Source organism: Podarcis pityusensis (genome assembly GCF_964106645.2).
Source record: "Podarcis pityusensis genome assembly, chromosome: 2".
Taxonomy (NCBI): domain Eukaryota; kingdom Metazoa; phylum Chordata; class Lepidosauria; order Squamata; family Lacertidae; genus Podarcis; species Podarcis pityusensis.
Window position 1 is genome coordinate 30218216 of NC_138029.1, and position 20620 is coordinate 30238835.

Sequence of the window (20620 nt, forward strand, 5' to 3'; positions counted from 1 at the left end):
TATTTATACAGTATTGGCAATTAAAAATTACTCTGATGTTAATGGATATAAAGAAGGGGATATACAATTGTTAAATCTGCTAAAATTTGTTTTTGTGAGCAAAGTAGAAGGGAGGGAGGGAGGAGGCTGGAAGTACGGGGTTTTTTTTATTGAGTCTAGTGAAACGGCCTTGACAAAGTACTGATAAAGCCAAAATAACACTTCCCCTGGTGGGAAAGGACTTTTTGTTTTGAAATTTAATCTTAGAAAGGAAGCTGGGAAACAGCAAGAGAACTGCAGCCCCATCTCAAATTAGAATTGGCAGAAAAAATCTTAATGCTGAAACAAACCAGCAAAGCTGTAAGACAAGAGAAATATGAATTATTTGACTTACTTTTAGAATTTAAAAGAGAATTGTTCGATCAGACAAAAGAAATAAAGCAAAATGCTGATAAGGCAGCCTCTCAAGTTCAGAAAAATACTAATTTACTTTCAGAGGCTGTGGGACAATTTAAAGAAGTGGATGCACACACCACTAACATGGGAAAGGCTGAGGTACGAGGTTTGAGGAAAATGCAAGGGAAAGTGAGGGTGGTCTATGCCAAAAATGACACCTTGTGTGAATTGATTTGGGAAGCTTTGGCAGTGATGGAGATGAAGCAGGAAGGGCAGGTAAAAGGTATGAGAGGCTACCATATGTGGTGGCAATGCAAAATTATTAAGGCGGCTTGGGAAGTGATATATAAAGATTTGAAGAGAATGTTGAAAATGACTTTTGTTTAAAAAAAACAAAGCTATGATTCTGAAAGATACAGGACCTAACGGATTTACCATGCAAAAGACTTTGTTCCTGCATCTGAGAATGGACGCCAGGCCAAGACCAGCCCATCCCTATAGAAGGAAGAAGCCACCACCAAAGAAGATGGAGACTGGCAAAGCAAACTAATGAACTATGCAGGACATACTAGACATTTTGAAACTCTAGAAAGAAAAAGGACATTGTTTTCTTTCTTTTTTTTAAAAAAGGGGGGGATGTTCAAGGCATATTTAGCAAGCTTTATGTATAGGCTTTTACATTAGTTGAACTTTTAAAGGTCACTTGTAACAACATGAATAAGGCTTTAAAATTGGATAGTTAAGAATATAAGATTTTGTGGACGTGTATGAAGAAGTATAAAATAATGGAACCAGGAGGGGGAGTGGAGGGAAGTCAATTAAGATGTATGATTTTGATTGTGATGTTTGTTTTTGTTAATATAAAATTAATAAATTGTATGTATACACACACACACACACACACACACATGGGGGAGGGAGCTTAATCTTGTGTCCAGCTCCCAATGAGAAAATTATGTTTGAGACAGGTTACCAGAAGGGGTTATTTTAGAAGCCATGGACTAGGTGGGTAGGGGTATCGCCCCCACAATATCTTGTTTTCACGCAAATGAATCTCTTCTTTCAACAGCCTATGGTGAATCCTGGTGGTAACACCTGGCGCTCCACTGAGTCAGGTTGGATGGGCTCCCTTTAAGTATTTTCCTCCACTGTGGCCCTGTGCACTATGCAACTAGATCAGACAAGCTAGCAAGTGATCCCTTAAGCCCCTCCCCAATGCACTTATGCAACATAAAATCAGGGGAATTGGGAGGACAGAAAAGGACAGCTTCCTTTTCAATCCCTCAGTGAACCTTACAGCCGTGGGCAACAAAGGAAAGATTCTGAAAGGGAACCATCCAGTCCAGAGCAGGGAGCTTGTCTCCATTAGGCTAAATGAACCCCTTTTAAAAACAAAAGATCAATCCTAGCACCTAACGAAGCTTCAGCAAACAAGGGGCTAACCCATCTTTTAACACCAGGGACATTGGGGAAGGATGACAAGGATGATTTGTTCACTGTACTCCTCTCACTGCTGCTTCTTGCCCCATGCCTGATAAATTCAACAGGAGCAGGATTATTTTGCCTGGGGCCCCCTGAAACCTGGAACTGATTCGGTCTGTTGGTCCTATTTGAATTTCTCGGCAGCTTTTGATACCAAGCACAGCACCTTTTGAGAGTACCATTCTAGGATGAAATTAACAGGTAACAAGTGGTTTTAGTCCATCCTGGATTGTAGATTCCAGACAATGGTGCTAGGACTGGCTGTGTTGGTGGATTTGCTCCATGCCAACCTCCATGCTGCCTCGCCCTTTCCCCCCCAGTAAGCAGAAGCGGCACAGCTGTCAGGAGATCAGGTAAGTGGTGTCAGCCCACCACAAAGTCCACTACCGCCTGAAGGACTCCATATTGCCTTCTACTCTGTTCAACAACTGCATGAAACGACTAGGGGAGGTCATCTAGAGATGCAATGTCTACTTTCATTAATAAGCAGATGGATGACATGCAACTTGAACTCTCCTATTCAGGACAACACCCAAGAAGGCAATGGAAGCAGACATATGCCCACACAACAAGACAGCCAATAGGACTGCAGGCAACATACCTTTGAAACCGAAGCACTTGTCTGTTGCTTGGTCTCTTCAACTTTTTTCTTATGACCCGGGCTCACTTCCGATTCAGACGAAGCGGTCTTAATTTCCTGATTTTGATCTTCTGTACTTGATTTTGCAACGTTATTTTCGGAAGATTCACCAGTACAGCGAGGGTCCAAAGAGACGCTCTCTGAATCTCCATCAGAATTAGGTTGTGTTGCAACCAAAGTCTGGGTATCTGATGTATTTCCCTGAGACAGATCAGTTGCAGTAGAACTTGTCTTACTTTGTTCTTTACTAGAACCTGTCTGTTCACCAATTTCATCATTCTTTTCAGAGCTTTCCTCCTCCATCTTCTCTTCTGCAACTGCAGCACCAACATGCTGGTCTGCTGCACCATTATTACTATCCTGACTCTTGGTATCAATATCACCAACATATTTTTCTGCAGCAACTGCTAGACTCTGATCTATGTCTAAGGGGCTACTTTTAATATGACCTCCACTGTCACCAGCTGACTCCTTGTCTGATTTGGTCAATTCATCTTCTGGGCCTTGACTTTCCTTTGGTTGGTTTTTTGTATCTGTCACTTCAGGGCTAAAGTGATCAAGACTTGGTGGTGCTGAACTAAAACAGCTTGTCAAGGATGTCATCGAGGAGTCCTGAACTTCAGCATCTGAGGGACGCCTTTTCTTTTTCTTCTTCTTTTTCTTCTTCTGCATGATAGAAAACAAAAAACAATAATAACATCCACCTCTTTTAAAGGTTCAGAGGTAAAGCAAGAATACATCATTCACCCTACATCTTCAATATTAACCTTTCCAGCATATGCTTCCACTCTTAGCTATCAAAATCAGAACTGGAAAAGACCTAGACACATCTGTTATTATTACAGTGGTACTTTGGAAGTCAAACATAATCCATTCTGGAAGTCCGTTCAACTTCCGAAACGTTCAGAAACCAAGGCGCGGTTTCTGATTGGTTTCCAAATGCGGAGGCACGCCAGAAACAATAGCGGAAGCTGTGTCGGACGTTCGGGCTTCCAAAAAAGCGTTCAAAAACCAGAACATTCACTTCTGGTTTTCGATCATTCGGGAGCAGGAACGTTCAACTCCCAAGGCATTCGGGAGCGGAGGTATGACTGTACAGTGGTACCTCAGGTTAAGTACTTAATTCGTTCCAGAGGTCAGTACTTAACCTGAAACTGTTCTTAATCTGAAGCCCCACTTTAGCTAATGGGGCCTCCTGCTGCCGCTGGGGCACAGTTTCTGTTCTCATCCTGAAGCAAAGTTCTTAACCTGAAGCACTATTTCTGGGTTAATGGAGTCTGTAACCTGAAGCGTATGTAACCTGAAGCGTATGTAACCCGAGGTACCACTGTACTACTTGTCCTTCAATCCATGGCAAGGAGCACCTCCTATCAACTGGTTGGTATGCAATTATGCACTTTCCTGGACAGGAATAACTTTCTGCTATGACTCATGCATTGATGAACTCAAGACTGGATTACTGTAATATGCTCTTTGTGGAGCGTCCCTTGAAACTGGACCTGAATCTGAAGATGGAACATAATGCATCCATGGCTGCCATTTTCCATGGGTGAGAAAACCTAGCTTTCATAGGAAGCTGCCTTAGACTGAATCAGGCCATTGGTCCATCCAGCTCAGTGCAGTGGCAGCAGCTCTCCAGGATTTTGGGCAGGGTTTTCTATTTGCAAGAACTAGTCAAGGATTCTGACAAAAATGCATTTTTCCAATCAGCAATTCACAGCAGACACTTGACTGGCAACTGATACTTCAGACCAATTCACTTACTTAATTACTCACTGCACATAGGAAAAACTACCTGCTGCAGGCTTGAGCATGGGCTGCTGCCCTCATATAGGTCTGGTTTCTCCTTTTTCCTTTTTCTGGAAGGAGGGTTATCATCCTCATTCAACTCATTCCAGTCAACAGCGTTCTCAACTTTTACTGCCTGTTGAAAAATAGCCTTGCTTTCAGAGAGCTTAGCACTTGTAAGCAAAATGTAACTGCTTGCCTATCAATGCAGCATCTTTAAACCAAGTGGCCATTTCAAGAAGCATCAGCAAAGCACACTTAACAGCTCCACCATAGCAGACAGCAGGAAGCGAAAGTTTGTATTTCTGAAATCTCTGCACTATGCCCAACCTGTTCTCAAATGTACTCACTTTTTTCTGTGTGAGAGAGGCTTGACTCCCAGGGCTCTCAGATAAAGATTTTTCTGGCTCCCCTTGTGCTTCCCCAGTTAGTGGCTGCTTATCAACGGAAGATCCCAAGGAAGGGGCGCTTTCCACTCTCAGTTCGCCCCCAGGCTCCATCTCCAGCACTGAAGTCAGTTTTGCATCTCTGTTTTCTGCAACTGAAACAGAAGAATTGCAGAAAGTTATCTATGGAGAAGTCTGACATTAGTTCAGAGGCAGGGCTGGGGGTCTCAGTGGTGAACAGGAACCAACATTTTTAGACACAAGTCAGTAAATTTTCTGTCAGGCCCACAAAGAGCATTATTTAATTATTAAATCCCCAGGTTACACCTCTCTTTCAATGAAGAAATTGAAGAGCATATGCTTGCCTTTCTGATGCAACAACACATCTCAGATACTGTCTCTATAATTCACATTTCATTTTATCAGGGCATCCCATACTGCAGAAAGTAATTCTTTTAATTAATGTACAACAACAAAGCAAGTTACACTTTCTCTGTGGCTATTGCACCATTGCCATTTTGGTCTGCAGTGTTTTTTTAAATCTGTTGCTGTATATATCTTAATGTTTCAGTTTCTTTTCACACAGAGTGTTAACAACACATATGCAAGCTGTTTGACTAATGTCCACCAACCCATTTGGCTGTGCCTATTTGATTTTTTTATGTAAGCTGCGTTTGGCATTTTGTCTAAGACAGACAGAATGTTTTAATAAATAAATAAATAAATAAATGGGTCACATAACAAGCCTTCTAACAGCTGTTTTCCCCGAGTGGTGTTATTCTAGCATGTTTGGGCCATAATTATGCTTGTCAAACTTTCCCCCCACTGCAGATGGCATGGTGAGAAGGAAGAGCAGCCTCTTGTTACCACCATTATATTCTTAAGATAGTATCTCTCAGGTAAGGGACAGAGAGGTGTTTTTGGAACTATGTTTGCATAGATCGCAGAGTGCTGTAGCGTTCCTCACTTTATAGCATAAGGAAAGTAGATGTGTAATAAGAATCATGAGGCAAGGGAAGTGTTAGGAGTGTGCAGAAAATGGGCAAGTGCAGGACAAAAAGCTGGAGGGGGGAAAGCTGGACATTCATTTATTTTTTCCAAAGTGCAGCTGCAAGGGGCTTGTGGTTTTCTTATCTAGTTGCTGGGTGACTTATCACGTACTGTTGCATATGAAATATTCTCCCACATCCACATTCCTGAGGAAGAGAAGAGGGCAGTTCGGAGAACAGAGAACTGTGGGAAGTTGAAAGAGTTAGGCGTTTGGACAATTGCTTTCTGTAAAATTTGAGTAAGTTGGAACTGCTAGTGTTTAGAAGCTTAGAGAACTTGTCTTGTCATATGTGTGAAATGTATAATATCTTGAACTATGAATGGAGGCAATATAATCCGTAAAATACTGCTAAGTGTGTGTCTTGCTGTTGGAGAAATTTAATCACTTCTTTGGACTTCCAGGAACACATACCCCAACACATTTACCCAGTTAAGGTTTGGGGGCATGAGTTTAGTGGTTTTTAAAACAGTGCATTTAACTCTACAACTAATATTCCAAAAGAGAATGAAAACATGGTATGGGAGAAAAGAGTGGAGAGACAGACAGAAATAACATATGCACAAACTGGAACTTATATACATCTCATGCTATTATTGATTAAATTACAGTGGTACCTCGGTTTACGAACTTAATCTGTTCTGGAAGTCCATTCTTAAACCGAGGCAAGCTTTCGCTAATGAGGCCTCCTGCCGCCGGTGCCCTTCCATCGTTCAGATTCCGTTCTTAGACTGAGGTAAAGTTCGCAAACCGGGACACTATTTCTGGTTTTGCAGAGTTCATAAACTGAATTGTTCTTAAACAGGACTGTTCTTAAACTGAGGGACCACTGTACTACCAGTTGAATTTTACACTTACTCTCCAATACAGAGTTAAAGGTAAAGGTAAAGGGACCCCTGACCATTAGGTCCACTCGTTGCCGACTCTGGGGTTGCGGCGCTCATCTCGCTTTATTGGCCGAGGGAGCCGGCGTACAGGTCATGTGGCCAGCATGACTAAGCCGCTTCTGGCGAACCAGAGCAGCGCACGGAAACGGCGTTTACCTTCCCACCGGAGCGGTACCTATTTATCTACTTGCACTTTGGCATGCTTTCAAACTGCTAGGTTGGCAGGAGCAGGGACCAAACAATGGGAGCTCACCCCGTGGCGGGGATTTGAACGACCAACCTTCTGATCGGCAAGCCCTAGGCTCTGTGGTTTAACTCACAGTGCCACCCACGTCAGGAACACAAAAAGGCAAGGAGAGGTAAGGACACTGACTAGCCAGCAACAACTCTGCAATGTCTGGAACATTCATACGCAAGGGGGGCAATAAACCAGACAGACACCAATGATTCTAGAACTTTCAATGTCTTTTACGTATTTTCATTGTGTCCCTAATTCATCTTGGAAAGTAGTTGTACACCATTTTGTGATTCTTGGTTAAGGCTGTAAATCACTTACTTTGTGTGCTGGTAGAAGAAGCTTCAGCTAACTTCTTCCCACAGTCACTGCAGAATTTGTGAGATGCAGGCTGAGCACTGCCACATTCAGGGCATTTAAAGCCCTTTTCATGCAATTGCTGATCCAGGGTGAAGTTTTTTCCCCAGCCTGTTGGAAAGCAAGAAAACGAAAGACAAATGGGGTGAGGTGACATTAGTCATACAACTTGCTTGCATATTGTTTCACTCAGTGAAACAAAACTAACTGGAGTAACATTTCATATATTCATAGATAATTAATAAATGTAGTTCTGCTTAATGATTCATCAGATCCGGATAAGTTCACTAGTTCTGTATTTTAACAGTATGTTATAAACACAGGAACCCACTTCAAACACACACACACAAATGCATACAGATAGGTTTCAATTACAATAATTCTAAAATTAGCATCAGGCATCAAAATGTAATCAAAGTTATAACTTGTATCTTTGTAGTGAATTTTAATAGTTTTAAGCTGCTTTGGCTTAAATGAACTTGGCTGAAAAGTTCAGTGAAAATATAACAGTAACAATCCTACTTCTCATACAAAGTATTTTGCCTCATGAACCCTAACAAATTCTTATAAAACTAACCAAGAATAGACATAAACTTAAGTCATAATGCGTCAAACCTGTCGCAAGATGTTCTAATAAGTAATAATAAAAATAATTTATTACTTATACCCCGCTCATCTGGCCGGGCCTCCTTAGCCACTCTGGGTGGTTCCCAACAGAATATTAAAAACACAATAAAACTTAAAACATAAAAAACTTCCCTAAACAGGGCTGCCTTCAGATGTCTTCTAAAAGTCAGATAGTTGTTTATTTCCTTGGCACCTGATAGGAGGGTGTTCCACAGGACGGGTGCCACTACTGAGAAGACCCTCTGCCTGGTTCCCTGTAACCTCACTTCTTGCAGTGACAGAACTGCCAGAAGGCCCTCGAAGCTGGATCTCAGTGTCCAGCAGGGTAGATAAAAATTAAAGATTTTTATTTTTAAAAAATCTGATTTTTAAAAATTTTAATCGGATTTTAAAAATAAAATGCTTTTGGAGGAAAAATCTTTCTAAAGATAGTTTTCTATTTAAGTTACATTATAGTCCAAAGGCTATTCATTGGGAAATAAAGATTTATTTTAAGTTTTTCATGTGTGCTAAAGCTCAGTCTAAGTTTTTTTTGGGGGGGAAACAACATTTAAGCACAACAGTTAACAAACATGGATACATATGCTATAATGTTATTGATTTTGTTAAATAAATTGTTTAAACTGTTATTAAGAAAATGATTATTTTTCTCCTTCCAATAAAGTACATCAGAAAAGTTGTCCAAATATAAACAGTTAACTTATTAAACCTCACAATAATTTCATAAGTATCTGTCTATGTATTTCTAATAGTATAACCAAATCAGTAATTTTTGATATAACTGTAAAAACTACTCTGAAAATTTATTTATTATAAAAATGAAACCTTCTTCTGGTTGTAAATATTAAGATTATACCAGCAAGAACAAGTCTTTCTGTAAAAATTAATAAAAATAAATAAATCAAGTCTTACTGACTAGTGATTTAAATCATGATTTAAATCAATTTGATTTAAATCAAATCCACCCTGGTGTCTGGGCTGAATGATGGGGTGGAGATGCTCCTTCAGGTAGTTTGGTGTCTAAGCATGTCAGTATTTTGAGCTAAACATTTATTTTGGCAGTGGCCGTGCAGTATGGTACAGTATATGTATATTGCTTTAAGTGTGGGCGTAGTGGTGATGGGCATTTACCACATCTCTCGCTCAGTTTCTGCCTTCAGTTTACCTACACTTTAATACTACAAAGTGTGCAACTAATCAAAGCTAGTATGGTAGTAAGTGGTCTTCTCACCCATGCTCTCTTCCTTAAAACCGGTTAGAAGGAGCAGTGATTTAAAGTCTCTCTTGCAGGTACTATTCTTCTTGTAGGCCCATCCCTGTTCTTTTTAGTGTGCCCATTTAGTATCACTCCCAACCTATCTCTGGTCATAATTACAGTATTTACATTTAGAAACTGGGTAAGAAAAAGGTTTCTTTGAACATATACAAAGACACTTTCCCCTTCACCTATAAGTAACTAACCAAAGAGAAACTGCAGCCTGTCTTAAATCACACAAGAAATGCCATTCACCCTTTAAAGACTAAGAACCATTTCTCCTGTCCACCTCATAAACATTGTGAGATAACACAAAGCAGTTATGAAGATTTCAAAGCTTATACTGCATTACTGCTAAACTTTATGTCGGTACTGTACTCCATTATCCACGATTTATCACTGACCAGGAGAGTGCTTTTGTATTGAACTACCAACCCACAATGGTCTCATTGAATCAGCAAGGCCCAATTCAAGTGTAATCTCCCATCGGTTTTCTCTTTCACTGCCTGATATTTTGCTAAATACAATGCAACTTATTTGCACAGCTACTTATGTGCTTTAAGGTTATAGCAGTTTGGCTTACAAGTCCTTAACAGCAAAGGAACATATGTGTGTATATGTATGTATTTATTCTGAGGAGGCCAAACACAAATTGCTGCCTCACGATTCCACCTACACTGGCGATGGGAAAAGACAAAGTTGGCTCCATTCCTCAGACTCCTCCACTTGAGACAAGGTGCTGAGGACAGGAAGCTGTTGTCACCTCACAACACCTCTGGGGTTTATTTATTTATACGGATTCCCAAAAGGATCACACCTCAAAATCTCCTGGCAGAAGCCGTCCTTCCGCAGCAAAGAGACAAAGAGGCACTTACACCCACTTAACTTCTGCCTATAACATGCAACTGTTAAAGGATTGGGAAACGTGTCAGGAAAACCCACTGAAGGGTGGCAAGGCACAAGGCCCATCCCCACACTGGGCACTTGGAGACGGCTGCCATTTTAAAACTAGAATATTGGTGTCAAAATAGCATCTTGGGAACATACATGTTGAAATAGCTTGGACACTACTAACTGAAATAGGAAAGAGAAGAGTGCAGAAGGTCTGTAAATTTTGCCTCAGCTCTTCCCCATATCTAATACTGTAGTGTGTGAGAGAGAGAGAGAGAGAGAGAGAGTGAGAGAGAGAGATACAAAAGCTTTCACTTCAGCACACACAACCCCTGGACTCCAGGCCCGGGGCCAGATAGTGCAATGGCCCAATCAGCAGCCACTATGCAAATATAACGGGTGATCAGTCTCTGTCTCTCCACCTCACCTACAACTGGTAGATGCAGCTGGTGCTGCACTACAAACCCCAGAATTCATTGAGATTACCTTCTTTATATGTTTGCAACACATTATTCGCTGGTTTCCAGCAAATTACTATTTTTACCACACAAATTGGAACAAATTTCACTCTTTCAAAAAAAAAATCAAACCTAGGGCTTTCGCTTAGCTACCACAGCCAGCTGAGGAAGGGGGCCCACCTATTTGCCCCACTTCCTTTCTTACCTTTACGGCCCATACTTAGGCCATTATCAAGAAGTTGACCCGGCTACTCCAGCCATTGAATCCTTCCCAGATCCAGGAGATTGTCTCCGGCATGAGCATGCAATAAACATTACTTCTTTAAAAATAAAAAAGGAAAGTTCCAAAGGCCCAGCGTCTGCTCACGGAAGTGAAACAGAAAGTCGTCGAGGGGCGCATGACCCGCAGCCCAAAAGCAAAGAAGCGGACTTTGGAGGGTCTGCCACTTGCTTAAATTCACAATATCATCGGGGGACGGGGGGGACGGGACCTTTTCGTCTTCCCATCGCAGCAAAACCAACAGCACACCTCAATAGCGAGGGCAATAGCGGAGACCCAGGAAAGCTACCCGACCCTCCTCGCCCAACTTTGCAAACTGTCCTATATATAACCGATGTAACAAACCGTGCCCCACTCCCCCTTTGCAGTTCCACTCCGTTTAATATCCACGCAGGTGCCGCCGCCACCCACGGCCGGGGAAAAAGCAAACGGACAAAAGAACACAAAAACGTGTCCCAGCCCTCCCCCCACCCCCATCCCGAGCTTGCAAAAAGTTTAGCAGAAGCGACAGCAAAAGTCATCCCCCCCCTTCCCCGCTTGGAGGCGAGCAGAGGTTTCTATCCTAGGTGCCTGCAAAAGGTTTTAACGGGTCACGCCGCGAAGCCGGCCAGGTTGCTTCCCTAGGCGACACCTGCCACCTTCGTGTTACTCACCTCGGCTTAACTCCGCAATGGCTACCCCGCAGCTCAGCAGAAAGGACGCTTCCCCGCTTCTGCGAAGCCCGCTCCTCTCTGACGCACCAGCAGCTGAGCAAGGCAAGGCAAGCCGGCAAAGTTTCGCTTTCCTCCTCGCCGCTCGGCTTCTTCTTATTGGAGGATGCGCATAGTTTCGTTTCCGAGCGCCACCCCACCCACCACCGCTCAGCTTCGCCGCTCCGTCCATCCCTCCCTCCCGGCTGTAGCCGGAAACGGGGAATTCCCGATGGCCGCGAGACATCCAAGGGCAGGGCTTGGCTTCGTTCCAAACCGGCAGAACGGGGGAAGGGACAACGGGTCACCTCCGAATATCCCCATCCATCGGCAAACACCTTTTGACGCAGCCCAGAGCTACGGAAGAACGTAAGGAGGGGATCTGCCGGATTCAGGCCGAAGGCCCTTGTGGTCCAGCACCTTGTTTTCACTGCTGCCCGTGGGAAGCCTCCTCTCGTAACGCGATTCCCAAGATCCTTTATGCAGAGGCATCATAATATAGCGCTTCGAGTCAAAACATCGTTATCTTTTTTTCCCCCTGCAGCCATCCTTAACCTGTTTCTTGGTGCCGGACAAAAATATGGTCAGGCCTTTGTTTCTTAGTTAGGAGAGTAACTAGTTATGCAACCTGAACCTTTGACTTTCTTAGGAGGTTTCAGGCTAGATGTCAGACCTGAGTTGCACCACCAGCCACCAGAATTGAAAGGGACCACGAGGCTCATCTAGTCCAACCCCCCAGCAATGCAGGAATCTTTCACCCTGTTATGTACTGAGTTGAATAGGATCCAAACTGTAGCAGTCTGATTGGTCCTAGAACAATAGGATCCAAAAGGCAGCAGTCTGATTGGTCCTAGAACAATAGGATTCAGAATGCAGCAGTCTGATTGGTCCTAGAACAATGCAGCAGTATGATTGGTTGGCAGGAACCACCCAATCCTGCTCCAGATAGAAGTGAATCCACAACCTGATTGGCTTACAGTAGAATTCCAGAATTAGCCAATCATGTGCAGCCCATTGTGTAAATAATGTATATAAAGCAGATACTGTGAGGGGACATTTATTCATTCCTCCTCACCACTATGAGCTGAATAAAGAGCATGAAATCACTTTGCGACTCTGAGTATATTTCACTGGCGACGAGGATGGGATCCCGCTGAGCTGACTGCCACACACAGCACCGCAGCACCGCCAACTGCCGCACCGCTGCCTCGCACCGTGTATCCAGGCTTCAGCTCCGGGGCACAAGGAACTCAGAATGGCAGCCAACAGCAGCTTCTCGCCATTCAACCCAGCATCTGGAGACTGGGAAGCGTACGCCTCCCGTTTCACCTTCCTCCTAGAAGCCAAAGGGGTCACCGACGAAGAAGACGCCAAGAAGAGGGCGATATTCTTCAGCGTCTGCGGAGAGGAGACGTTTGAAATCGCCCGGGCTCTCCTTGCGCCTGAAGACGTCGCTACTGTTCCATACAAAACAATAATGGAACAGCTGAAGGGGCACTTTTCGCCGCAGCCCTCAGTGGTGGCTCGTCGAAATGCCTTCTACGCAAAGCGGCAAGCCCCTGGGGAAACCATAACTGGGTTTGTGACCTCTCTCCGCCAAGCCGCCCGGTTCTGCAACTTCTCAGAGCTGGAGAACATGCTTCGTGACCGCCTCGTCGGTGGCCTGAAGGATGAGAAGCTGCAACGGCGCCTCTACGCTAAGAAGGACCTAACGTTCCAGGTCGCTCTGGAGGAGGCCCTGGCAACAGAAGCTGCCGAGAGGTCGACCCAAGAGGCACGGCCGAGCCTGCCATCCCAACCGAGGGTCCACCATGAAGACCTCACCGACGACTCAGGATCCGACAGGGAGGAGGTGCACCGAGTACAGCAGCGCACTCAAGCAGCGCACAGACCACAGCTGCCTCGACGAGAAGGAGGGAACTGCGCAAGCTGCGGGGAGAGTCACGAGAGGAGGACCTGCCGTTTCCGCAACGCAGAGTGCAGGCAGTGCAGAAAATCGGGACACATCGCCCGGGTGTGTCGGGCTCGGCCCACCCGACACCAGGCATCAGATGACCAATCCAAGAGCCCCAGGTCCCGGGGCCCAACGCACCAAGGCAACTCGACGGAGCTCACGGACTTCCAGGTATACCAGTTGCCCCACCCCAACGTAGAGAAAATTTATGTAGAGGTACAGATAGAGGGGGCCCCATGCCGCATGGAGCTTGACACGGGTTCAACTCTATCCATAATCTCGGCAAGGACCTTAAGGAAACTGTGTCCCACTGGGGGTCCCAAACTCAGGCCGGCCCCATTCACCCTCCGGGACTTCCAGAAACGTAAGGTCCCCACAATGGGGGTGGGGACCTTCAGGGTGCAATACCGAGGGCGGACGCGGCAACTGGACTTGCTTGTGGTCAAGGGCCCCTACATTAGCTTACTGGGATTGGCATGGTTTGGACCACTGGGGCTAGCTGTCACCGGGGTGAACCACACTAGCTTACAAGTGGACGTGGACGCCATATGCAAGGAATTTCCAGGGGTTTTCGATGGGAAATTGGGACAGTATACGGGCCCCCCCATTGCGCTACAGCTTGACCCCGCAGTACGACCGGTCAGGCTCAAGGCCCGCCGGGTCCCGTTCGCCTTGAAACCCCGTATAGACGAGGAATTGGACCGACTCGTAGGGCAAGGAGTGCTGGAGCCGGTGCCTAATGCTCCCTGGGAAACCCCAATCGTCACACCCGTCAAGCCTAATGGTTCGGTCCGCATCTGCGCAGACTACAAATGTACCATAAACAAGGCCCTCACGGCCCACGCATACCCAGTGCCAGTGGTCAGCCATGTCCTTGCCACCCTGGCTGGGTCGAAAATTTTTGGCAAGCTGGACTTGGCCCAAGCATATCAACAGCTGCCAGTAGATGAGGCCACAGCAGAGGCACAGACGATTGTGACGCACAGAGGAGCGTTCAGGGTAAAGCGGCTGCAATTCGGTGTCAGCGTGGCACCAGGCATATTCCAGAATATAATGGACTCTCTCCTTAAAGGGATTCCTGGCGTCACCCCCTTCTTCGATGATGTGTTGATTGCCGGCCCCACACCAGAGGAGTTTGAGGACCGCCTCCGCACCGTTCTGCACCGTTTCCAGACGGCGGGTCTCAAGGTGAAGCGGGAAAAATGTCTACTAGGAGTGCCTCAGGTGGACTTTCTGGGATTTATGGTGGACGCAGAAGGGGTCCACCCGACTGGGGACAAGGTACGGGCCATTTGTGATGCCCCAGCGCCCAAGAGCAAGACTGAACTTCAGGCCTTCTTGGGACTATTGAACTTTTACCATTCCTTCCTTCCCCACAAGGCGGCGGTAGCGGAGCCCCTACACAGACTCCTGGACAAGCGGGCCCCTTGGGTGTGGGGCCAGCGCCAGGAGGCTGCATTCCAGGCAGTCAAGGACTTGCTTGTCTCAAACTCGGTCTTGGCACACTTCGACGAGAGGCTGCCGGTGGTGCTAGCATGCGACGCCTCACCCTATGGCATTGGAGCTGTCCTGGGGCACCAACTCCCGGATGGAAGAGAGGTACCGGTGGCGTACTTTTCCCAGACACTCAACACAACCGAGCGGAACTACTCGCAAATCGACAAGGAGGGTCTGGCAATCGTAAAGGGAGTAAAAAAATTCCATGATTTCTTGTACGGGCGGCCCTTCACCGTGGTGACTGACCACAAGCCGTTGCTTGGCTTGTTTGCCCCCGAAAAGCAGACCCCCCAAGTGCTGTCTCCTCGCGTCCTCAGGTGGTCAATTTTCCTTGCCAGCTACCAGTATGCACTGATTCACCGACCTGGGAAGGCGATGGGCCATGCGGACGCCCTCAGCAGGCTACCACTACCGGAAACAGGCCCTGACCCAGCACCTGCACAAGAGGTTATGAGCCTGGAGCTGCTTCCCGACCGCCCCATTCAGGCACAAGAAGTTGCACACCATTCCAAGAAAGATAGGGTCATCTCCCGGGTCCTGGACTGGGTGTGGAGGGGATGGCCCAGCAGCAGCCCCGGGCCAGAATTCGCCGGCTACACAACCCGCAAACATGAACTGTCGGCCCACAAGGGGTGCCTGTTATGGGGAAGCAGAGTCGTTGTTCCCCAGCCCCTCTGCAAAAGGGTCCTCACAGCCCTACACGAGACACATCCAGGGGTAGTAAGAATGAAGGCCCTTGCCAGGAGTTATGTGTGGTGGCCGGGGATCGATGGAGAGATAGAGGCCTGGGTCAAACACTGCCAGGCCTGCCAAGAATCCCGCCCAGATCCCCCAAGGGCCCCAGTCCAGTCCTGGGAGTCCGCCCGAGCACCATGGTCACGCCTGCATGTGGATTTCGCTGGCCCCTTTCAGGGGAAAACATTCTTCATAGTGGTGGACTCCTACACCAAATGGCTGGAAGTCGCACTGGTACCGTCCACTTCCACGTCCGCAGCCATCCGGGTACTACGCAGGCTGTTTGCAACCCACGGGCTCCCTGACACTCTCGTCTCAGACAACGGGACTGCATTTACGTCAGGAGAATTCCAAACCTTCACAGCGCAGAACGCCATCCGCCACATCCGTTCGGCGCCGTTCCACCCTGCCACCAATGGCCAAGCAGAACGCATGGTGCGGACCACCAAGGACACCCTTCGCCGCATGACGCAAGGGGACTGGGAGTACCGCCTTGCCACATTCCTTCTAGCACAGCACAGCACCCCCAGCTCAACGACTGGCCGGAGCCCCGCTGAACTACTAATGGGTCGGCGCCTTGCAATCAGATTGGACCGCCTTCACCCCGATAGAGCTCAGGATGAGGTAGTGGTGGGGGAAGGCAGGAACCCCCGGACCTTCGAGGCCCAGGACCCAGTGTACGCAAAGAATTTTGGGGCAGGCCCAGCATGGGTACCCGCCACAATCACCAGGGTCACTGGCCCCGTGTCGTACGAGGTGCTAACGGATGGGGGGCAATGCTGGCGCCGCCACTGCGACCAGATACGGCGACGATTCCCGGGAGAAAACCAGGAGGAGGACAGGTCAGAGGAGTCCCAAGGGAACAGCGGGGCAGTGAGGCCCATAGAGCAGGAGGGGCCAGCAGGAGAGGCAGAATCAGTAAATACAGAGAGGACCCGTGAGGCCGAAAGGACACCGGAACCAGAACCACGACTGAGCGAGCCGGTTGCACCAGACCAAACAGCCGCATCACAGCCAGCATCCTTGGAACACGAGCCAGAACCCGGAGCCCGGACCAGGGAACACCCCAGGCCACAACGCACACGTAGGCCGCCGGCATACCTTGAGGACTATGAATGCGACCTCCCGGGCAGGACTGGAACTTAGAGGGGAGGGGTGTTATGTACTGAGTTGAATAGGATCCAAACTGTAGCAGTCTGATTGGTCCTAGAACAATAGGATCCAAAAGGCAGCAGTCTGATTGGTCCTAGAACAATAGGATTCAGAATGCAGCAGTCTGATTGGTCCTAGAACAATGCAGCAGTATGATTGGTTGGCAGGAACCACCCAATCCTGCTCCAGATAGAAGTGAATCCACAACCTGATTGGCTTACAGTAGAATTCCAGAATTAGCCAATCATGTGCAGCCCATTGTGTAAATAATGTATATAAAGCAGATACTGTGAGGGGACATTTATTCATTCCTCCTCACCACTATGAGCTGAATAAAGAGCATGAAATCACTTTGCGACTCTGAGTATATTTCACACCCAATGTGGGGTTCGAACCCATAACCCCCCTGTGAACCTGTTGAGGAAAATCGTTATTTGGCATAAGCTGGGCAGTCATGTTTTTTAAGGTGCAGCTGTAAGTGCTTTTGATCTGTTTGCAACCGGGAATCTTCAGGTTGCAACCTGGCTACCCTAATTTATTTATTGTATGCAAGAGATGGCATGAGCATTATTATTTTTTTACTGTGCTGCTGTTAATAACAGGCAAAAGACAAGAGCTGCCAGGTTTAAATTACAACTCTTGTGATCAAGAATGAATAATAAATCTGATTTAAAAAGAAGTACAAATTGTCTGGGGAAATTGTGGTTTTAGGAAAAATCTAGAGCTGTGTGTATCTGGGAGGCATGATTTTCAAAGACAGGCCTACCAGAATAGAAAGCAAAATTAATGTTTTGTTCTGCAAGTGTTCAAATACATTAGGACTGTGGGTTGAGTCTTCTTGGAAATGTTTACACTTCTAGAGTTATACTTAAAATGAGTACTCTTTAAATGCACATTTATGCACACACACACACACACACACAGGGTGGCTGGAGGTCTGGCTTCTTTTCGTCCTTCTAGTGCATTATTGTGCTTGAGAAGGACATTTTAAGAAGAATGGAGCTTAATAACTCCTATGGATTTATGTAACATTCAAGTTGTCTTAATAAACTGCTGTTGTGAAATGGCAGATTGTAGATCACCTGCCCTCAGACAGGCTTCTCTGGAGCAATTAAACTTTCTAAAGAGCTCTAGGAGCCTGTTCTAGAATGATAACCAAATGAACCAATCAAGAAAATCTGTGTTTCTGACCATGCATAGGGGAAGGATGTTTATAGAGAAAGGTGCAAAAAGTCACAGGCCATCCACATAATGGCAATAAGCATTATGTACAACCCCCTCCAAAAAAGAAAAAACATGTTCATGGAACCACGGTCCATGTGTTGGCCTTTTAATGTTGAACAGAGAACAAGCAGTCACTTAATGTGGGACATTGCACACCTACCCCTTTGTTGAATGCCTTGCAGTAAACCTTTGCTTGCGATCATTTAAAAAGAGAAGTCTGCTGAATGGTTCTGTCAGTTCCAGGAAGAATGATGTGTCTACATCATGGGTAAGCAAACTAAGGCCTGGGGGGGGCCAGATCCCGCCCAATCACCTTCTAAATCCGGCCCGTGGATGGTCCAGGAATCAGCGTGTTTTTACATGAGTAGAATGTCTCCTTTTATTTAAAATGCATCTCTGGGTTATTTGTGGGGCATAGGAATTCGTTCATTTTTCTTTCTTTCAAAATATAGTCGGCTCTGCACAAGGTCTAAGGGACAGTGGACCACCCCCCTAATGAAAAAGTTTGCTGACCCCTGGTGTACATACTTCTGTATCAAAAAACAATTTTCTGCAGGACTGGGTAAGGGTGCCTGCACCTATTGAATTGAGCTCATTTATGGTTGAAACAATTCAACCCCCATCCCCAAATAGTTTGGTTTAAAGATTATTTTCTCAACCAGAATTTAAATAATCCAGCATTTCCCTACTATAGCACATAAATACAAGTCATTGTTAATGCAATGGACGCCTTTTGTAGCAAACATTTGGTTTATTAAATGGAGTGAGCAGCAATAGAGCTCTTATACATTGGTGAAAACTGACCATGGGCTCATCCATAGTAGGATTCCAAGTCTACTGCTCTGTTAGCACAATGAATTGGAACACCACTGCTAATGACATCACTTTAGCCAATGCATTGTGTAAGCACAACTCTGAAGCAGACCATGAGTATTGCTTACTCATTAATGATGTATAGAAGAAGTGTGAGGTTTGTTGTCTTCACATCAGATTCACAGCTCAATCACTCAGTTCAAATGTCATATTAAACACAATCCTAATTTAGTGCAGTGAAAATCAGATACACTTTTTTTTTGTTGCATGCATGTTCAAAAATACCAATTAATATCTATGTTTTTATCCAACAGAAATAAAAGTTCTTTCATAAGGGCAAAAGAGGGGGGGATAGGCTAAAGGCAACTTAGTTCACACCTGAGTGTGTGCTTTTTAACTGAATTGCTTTTAAGGCAGCTACCTGAACTATTTCCTTGACTAAGCACTGACATAACTTAGGGCCATGTTCACACTCATTTAACTGTGTACTTATAGTTTCCAGTGCTGGGCTTCTAATGTGTTCACATTACCCAAAATATGTTACCCAAAATATGTATCCTGTACTTCTTTATAAAATGCTTATAAAAAACTACTGTTTGATGCATCGTCTCTGAAATCAGCTTCACACCCATCGGTGTACTTCAGCCGTTGCTAATTCATTTCTTGCCAAAGTGTGAACACCATTGCACAGAGTAAAATACCTGAGAGAAGGAGGATTAGTTCATTGCCTCTGACCCAGCGGCCTGTGACACTACACATCTAGTTCTGGCTATTGAATCCAATTGCTTTTTCTACCCCGTTATTTGAATGTGATTGAATCACTAACTTGCATTTTATATGGGGAAAATATATACAGTGGTACCTCGGGTTACATACGCTTCAGGTTACATACGCTTCAGGTTACAGACTACGCTAACCCAGAAATAGTGCTTCAGGTTAAGAACTTTGCTTCAGGATGAGAATTGAAATCATGTTCCGGTGGCACAGTGGCAGCGGGAGGCCCCATTAGCTAAAGTGGTGCTTCAGGTTAAGAACAGTTTCAGATTAAGTACGGACTTCCGGAACGAATTAAGTACTTAACCTGAGGTACCACTGTAGTTAGTTGTAGGGAGGGTAGGTGTTTCCTTCAGCTTCTGAAGCAGTAATGATTCCTAATAATGTGCAATTACACTTTCAGTTAGGATCTCCTTTAGTTTTGTTTTTTTGGGTTTTGTTGTGGTTTTTTTTTTGCTTAGTGCAAGGAAAGCAAGACCTAAAAATCCAGTACTTTGCTCTTCAGTAATTTTTTTTTTTAAAGTTGGTTGGGCAAGAAGAGAGGATGCACTGTCTGCCATTGAGGCTGCTGCATTAACCCAGTCTTCGTTCTCGTTTAAGAGCGGCAGCCACTTTCCAGGCAGCGATACACTGGGAGAGCGGGATCTCTTCTGGGAATGTATCCTCTAGTTCTTCTAATATGTTGCTCCCTTTCCTTTCGAGGTATGAAATAAGTGTGTACCTAAGGCTGGGAAATAGAGAAAGAGAGTGAGCACAAAGTATAATCAGCTATTCTGCAGTACATGGCACTGTTCACGAGCACAAAAAGAGCTACATTTAGGTCAGGGGACTGCAACCTTTAAGACAAAAAGAGCCACTTGGACCCGTTTCCGAAGGAAAAAAAACTGGGAGCCACAAAACCATTGCAACATTTAAAACAAATATAACACTGCATATATTGTTTCCAGTAGAGAATGCAAATGATTCTGTCCATGTATCATTAAACACTCCGTTTTCTTCAGAAATTTTTCTTTTCTTGCCTTTATCCATGGCTGGCCTACCGGGGGACCAAAACAGGGACGTCATCTTCCTCC

The 20620-nt window shown here is 45.6% G+C and overlaps 2 protein-coding genes and 1 long non-coding RNA gene across 10 annotated transcripts in view; 1 reads left to right on the plus strand and 2 right to left on the minus strand.

The window, feature by feature from the left end:
* Positions 1-11523, minus strand: part of LOC308470357 (E3 ubiquitin-protein ligase RNF213-like) — a 92525-nt gene extending 81002 nt beyond the window's left edge. The window contains exons 1-5 of one of the 3 annotated variants that reach the window (XM_080993511.1): positions 11363-11523; positions 7163-7309; positions 4636-4826; positions 4290-4421; positions 2459-3163 (exon numbers count right to left, since the gene is read on the minus strand). In XM_080993511.1, the coding sequence (XP_080849637.1) occupies positions 2459-3163; positions 4290-4421; positions 4636-4785 (987 nt within the window). In that variant the 5' untranslated portion in view covers positions 4786-4826; positions 7163-7309; positions 11363-11523. Of the gene's footprint in view, positions 1-2458; positions 3164-4289; positions 4422-4635; positions 4827-7162; positions 7310-11362 lie in introns of those variants that run through there. The other 2 variants (XM_080993509.1, XM_080993510.1) reach the window with 2 other exon arrangements.
* Positions 11524-11581: 58 nt separating this feature from the next.
* On the plus strand, positions 11582-20063 carry LOC308470668. Of its 2 annotated transcripts, none has more exons than XR_013982524.1 (2): positions 11582-11767; positions 18413-20063. It is a non-coding gene; the product is annotated as an uncharacterized lncRNA (long non-coding RNA). The 2 variants fall into 2 exon arrangements; XR_013982525.1 differs by lacking the exon at positions 11582-11767 and adding an exon at positions 17111-17210.
* The window catches only part of LOC308470358 (E3 ubiquitin-protein ligase RNF213-like), a 97030-nt gene continuing 95101 nt past the window's right edge, over positions 18692-20620 (minus strand). For all 5 annotated transcript variants that reach the window (XM_080993512.1, XM_080993513.1, XM_080993514.1 and 2 more), the window contains one exon: positions 18692-20274. In XM_080993512.1, the coding sequence (XP_080849638.1) occupies positions 20121-20274 (154 nt within the window). In that variant the 3' untranslated portion in view covers positions 18692-20120. The remainder of the gene's footprint in view (positions 20275-20620) is intronic.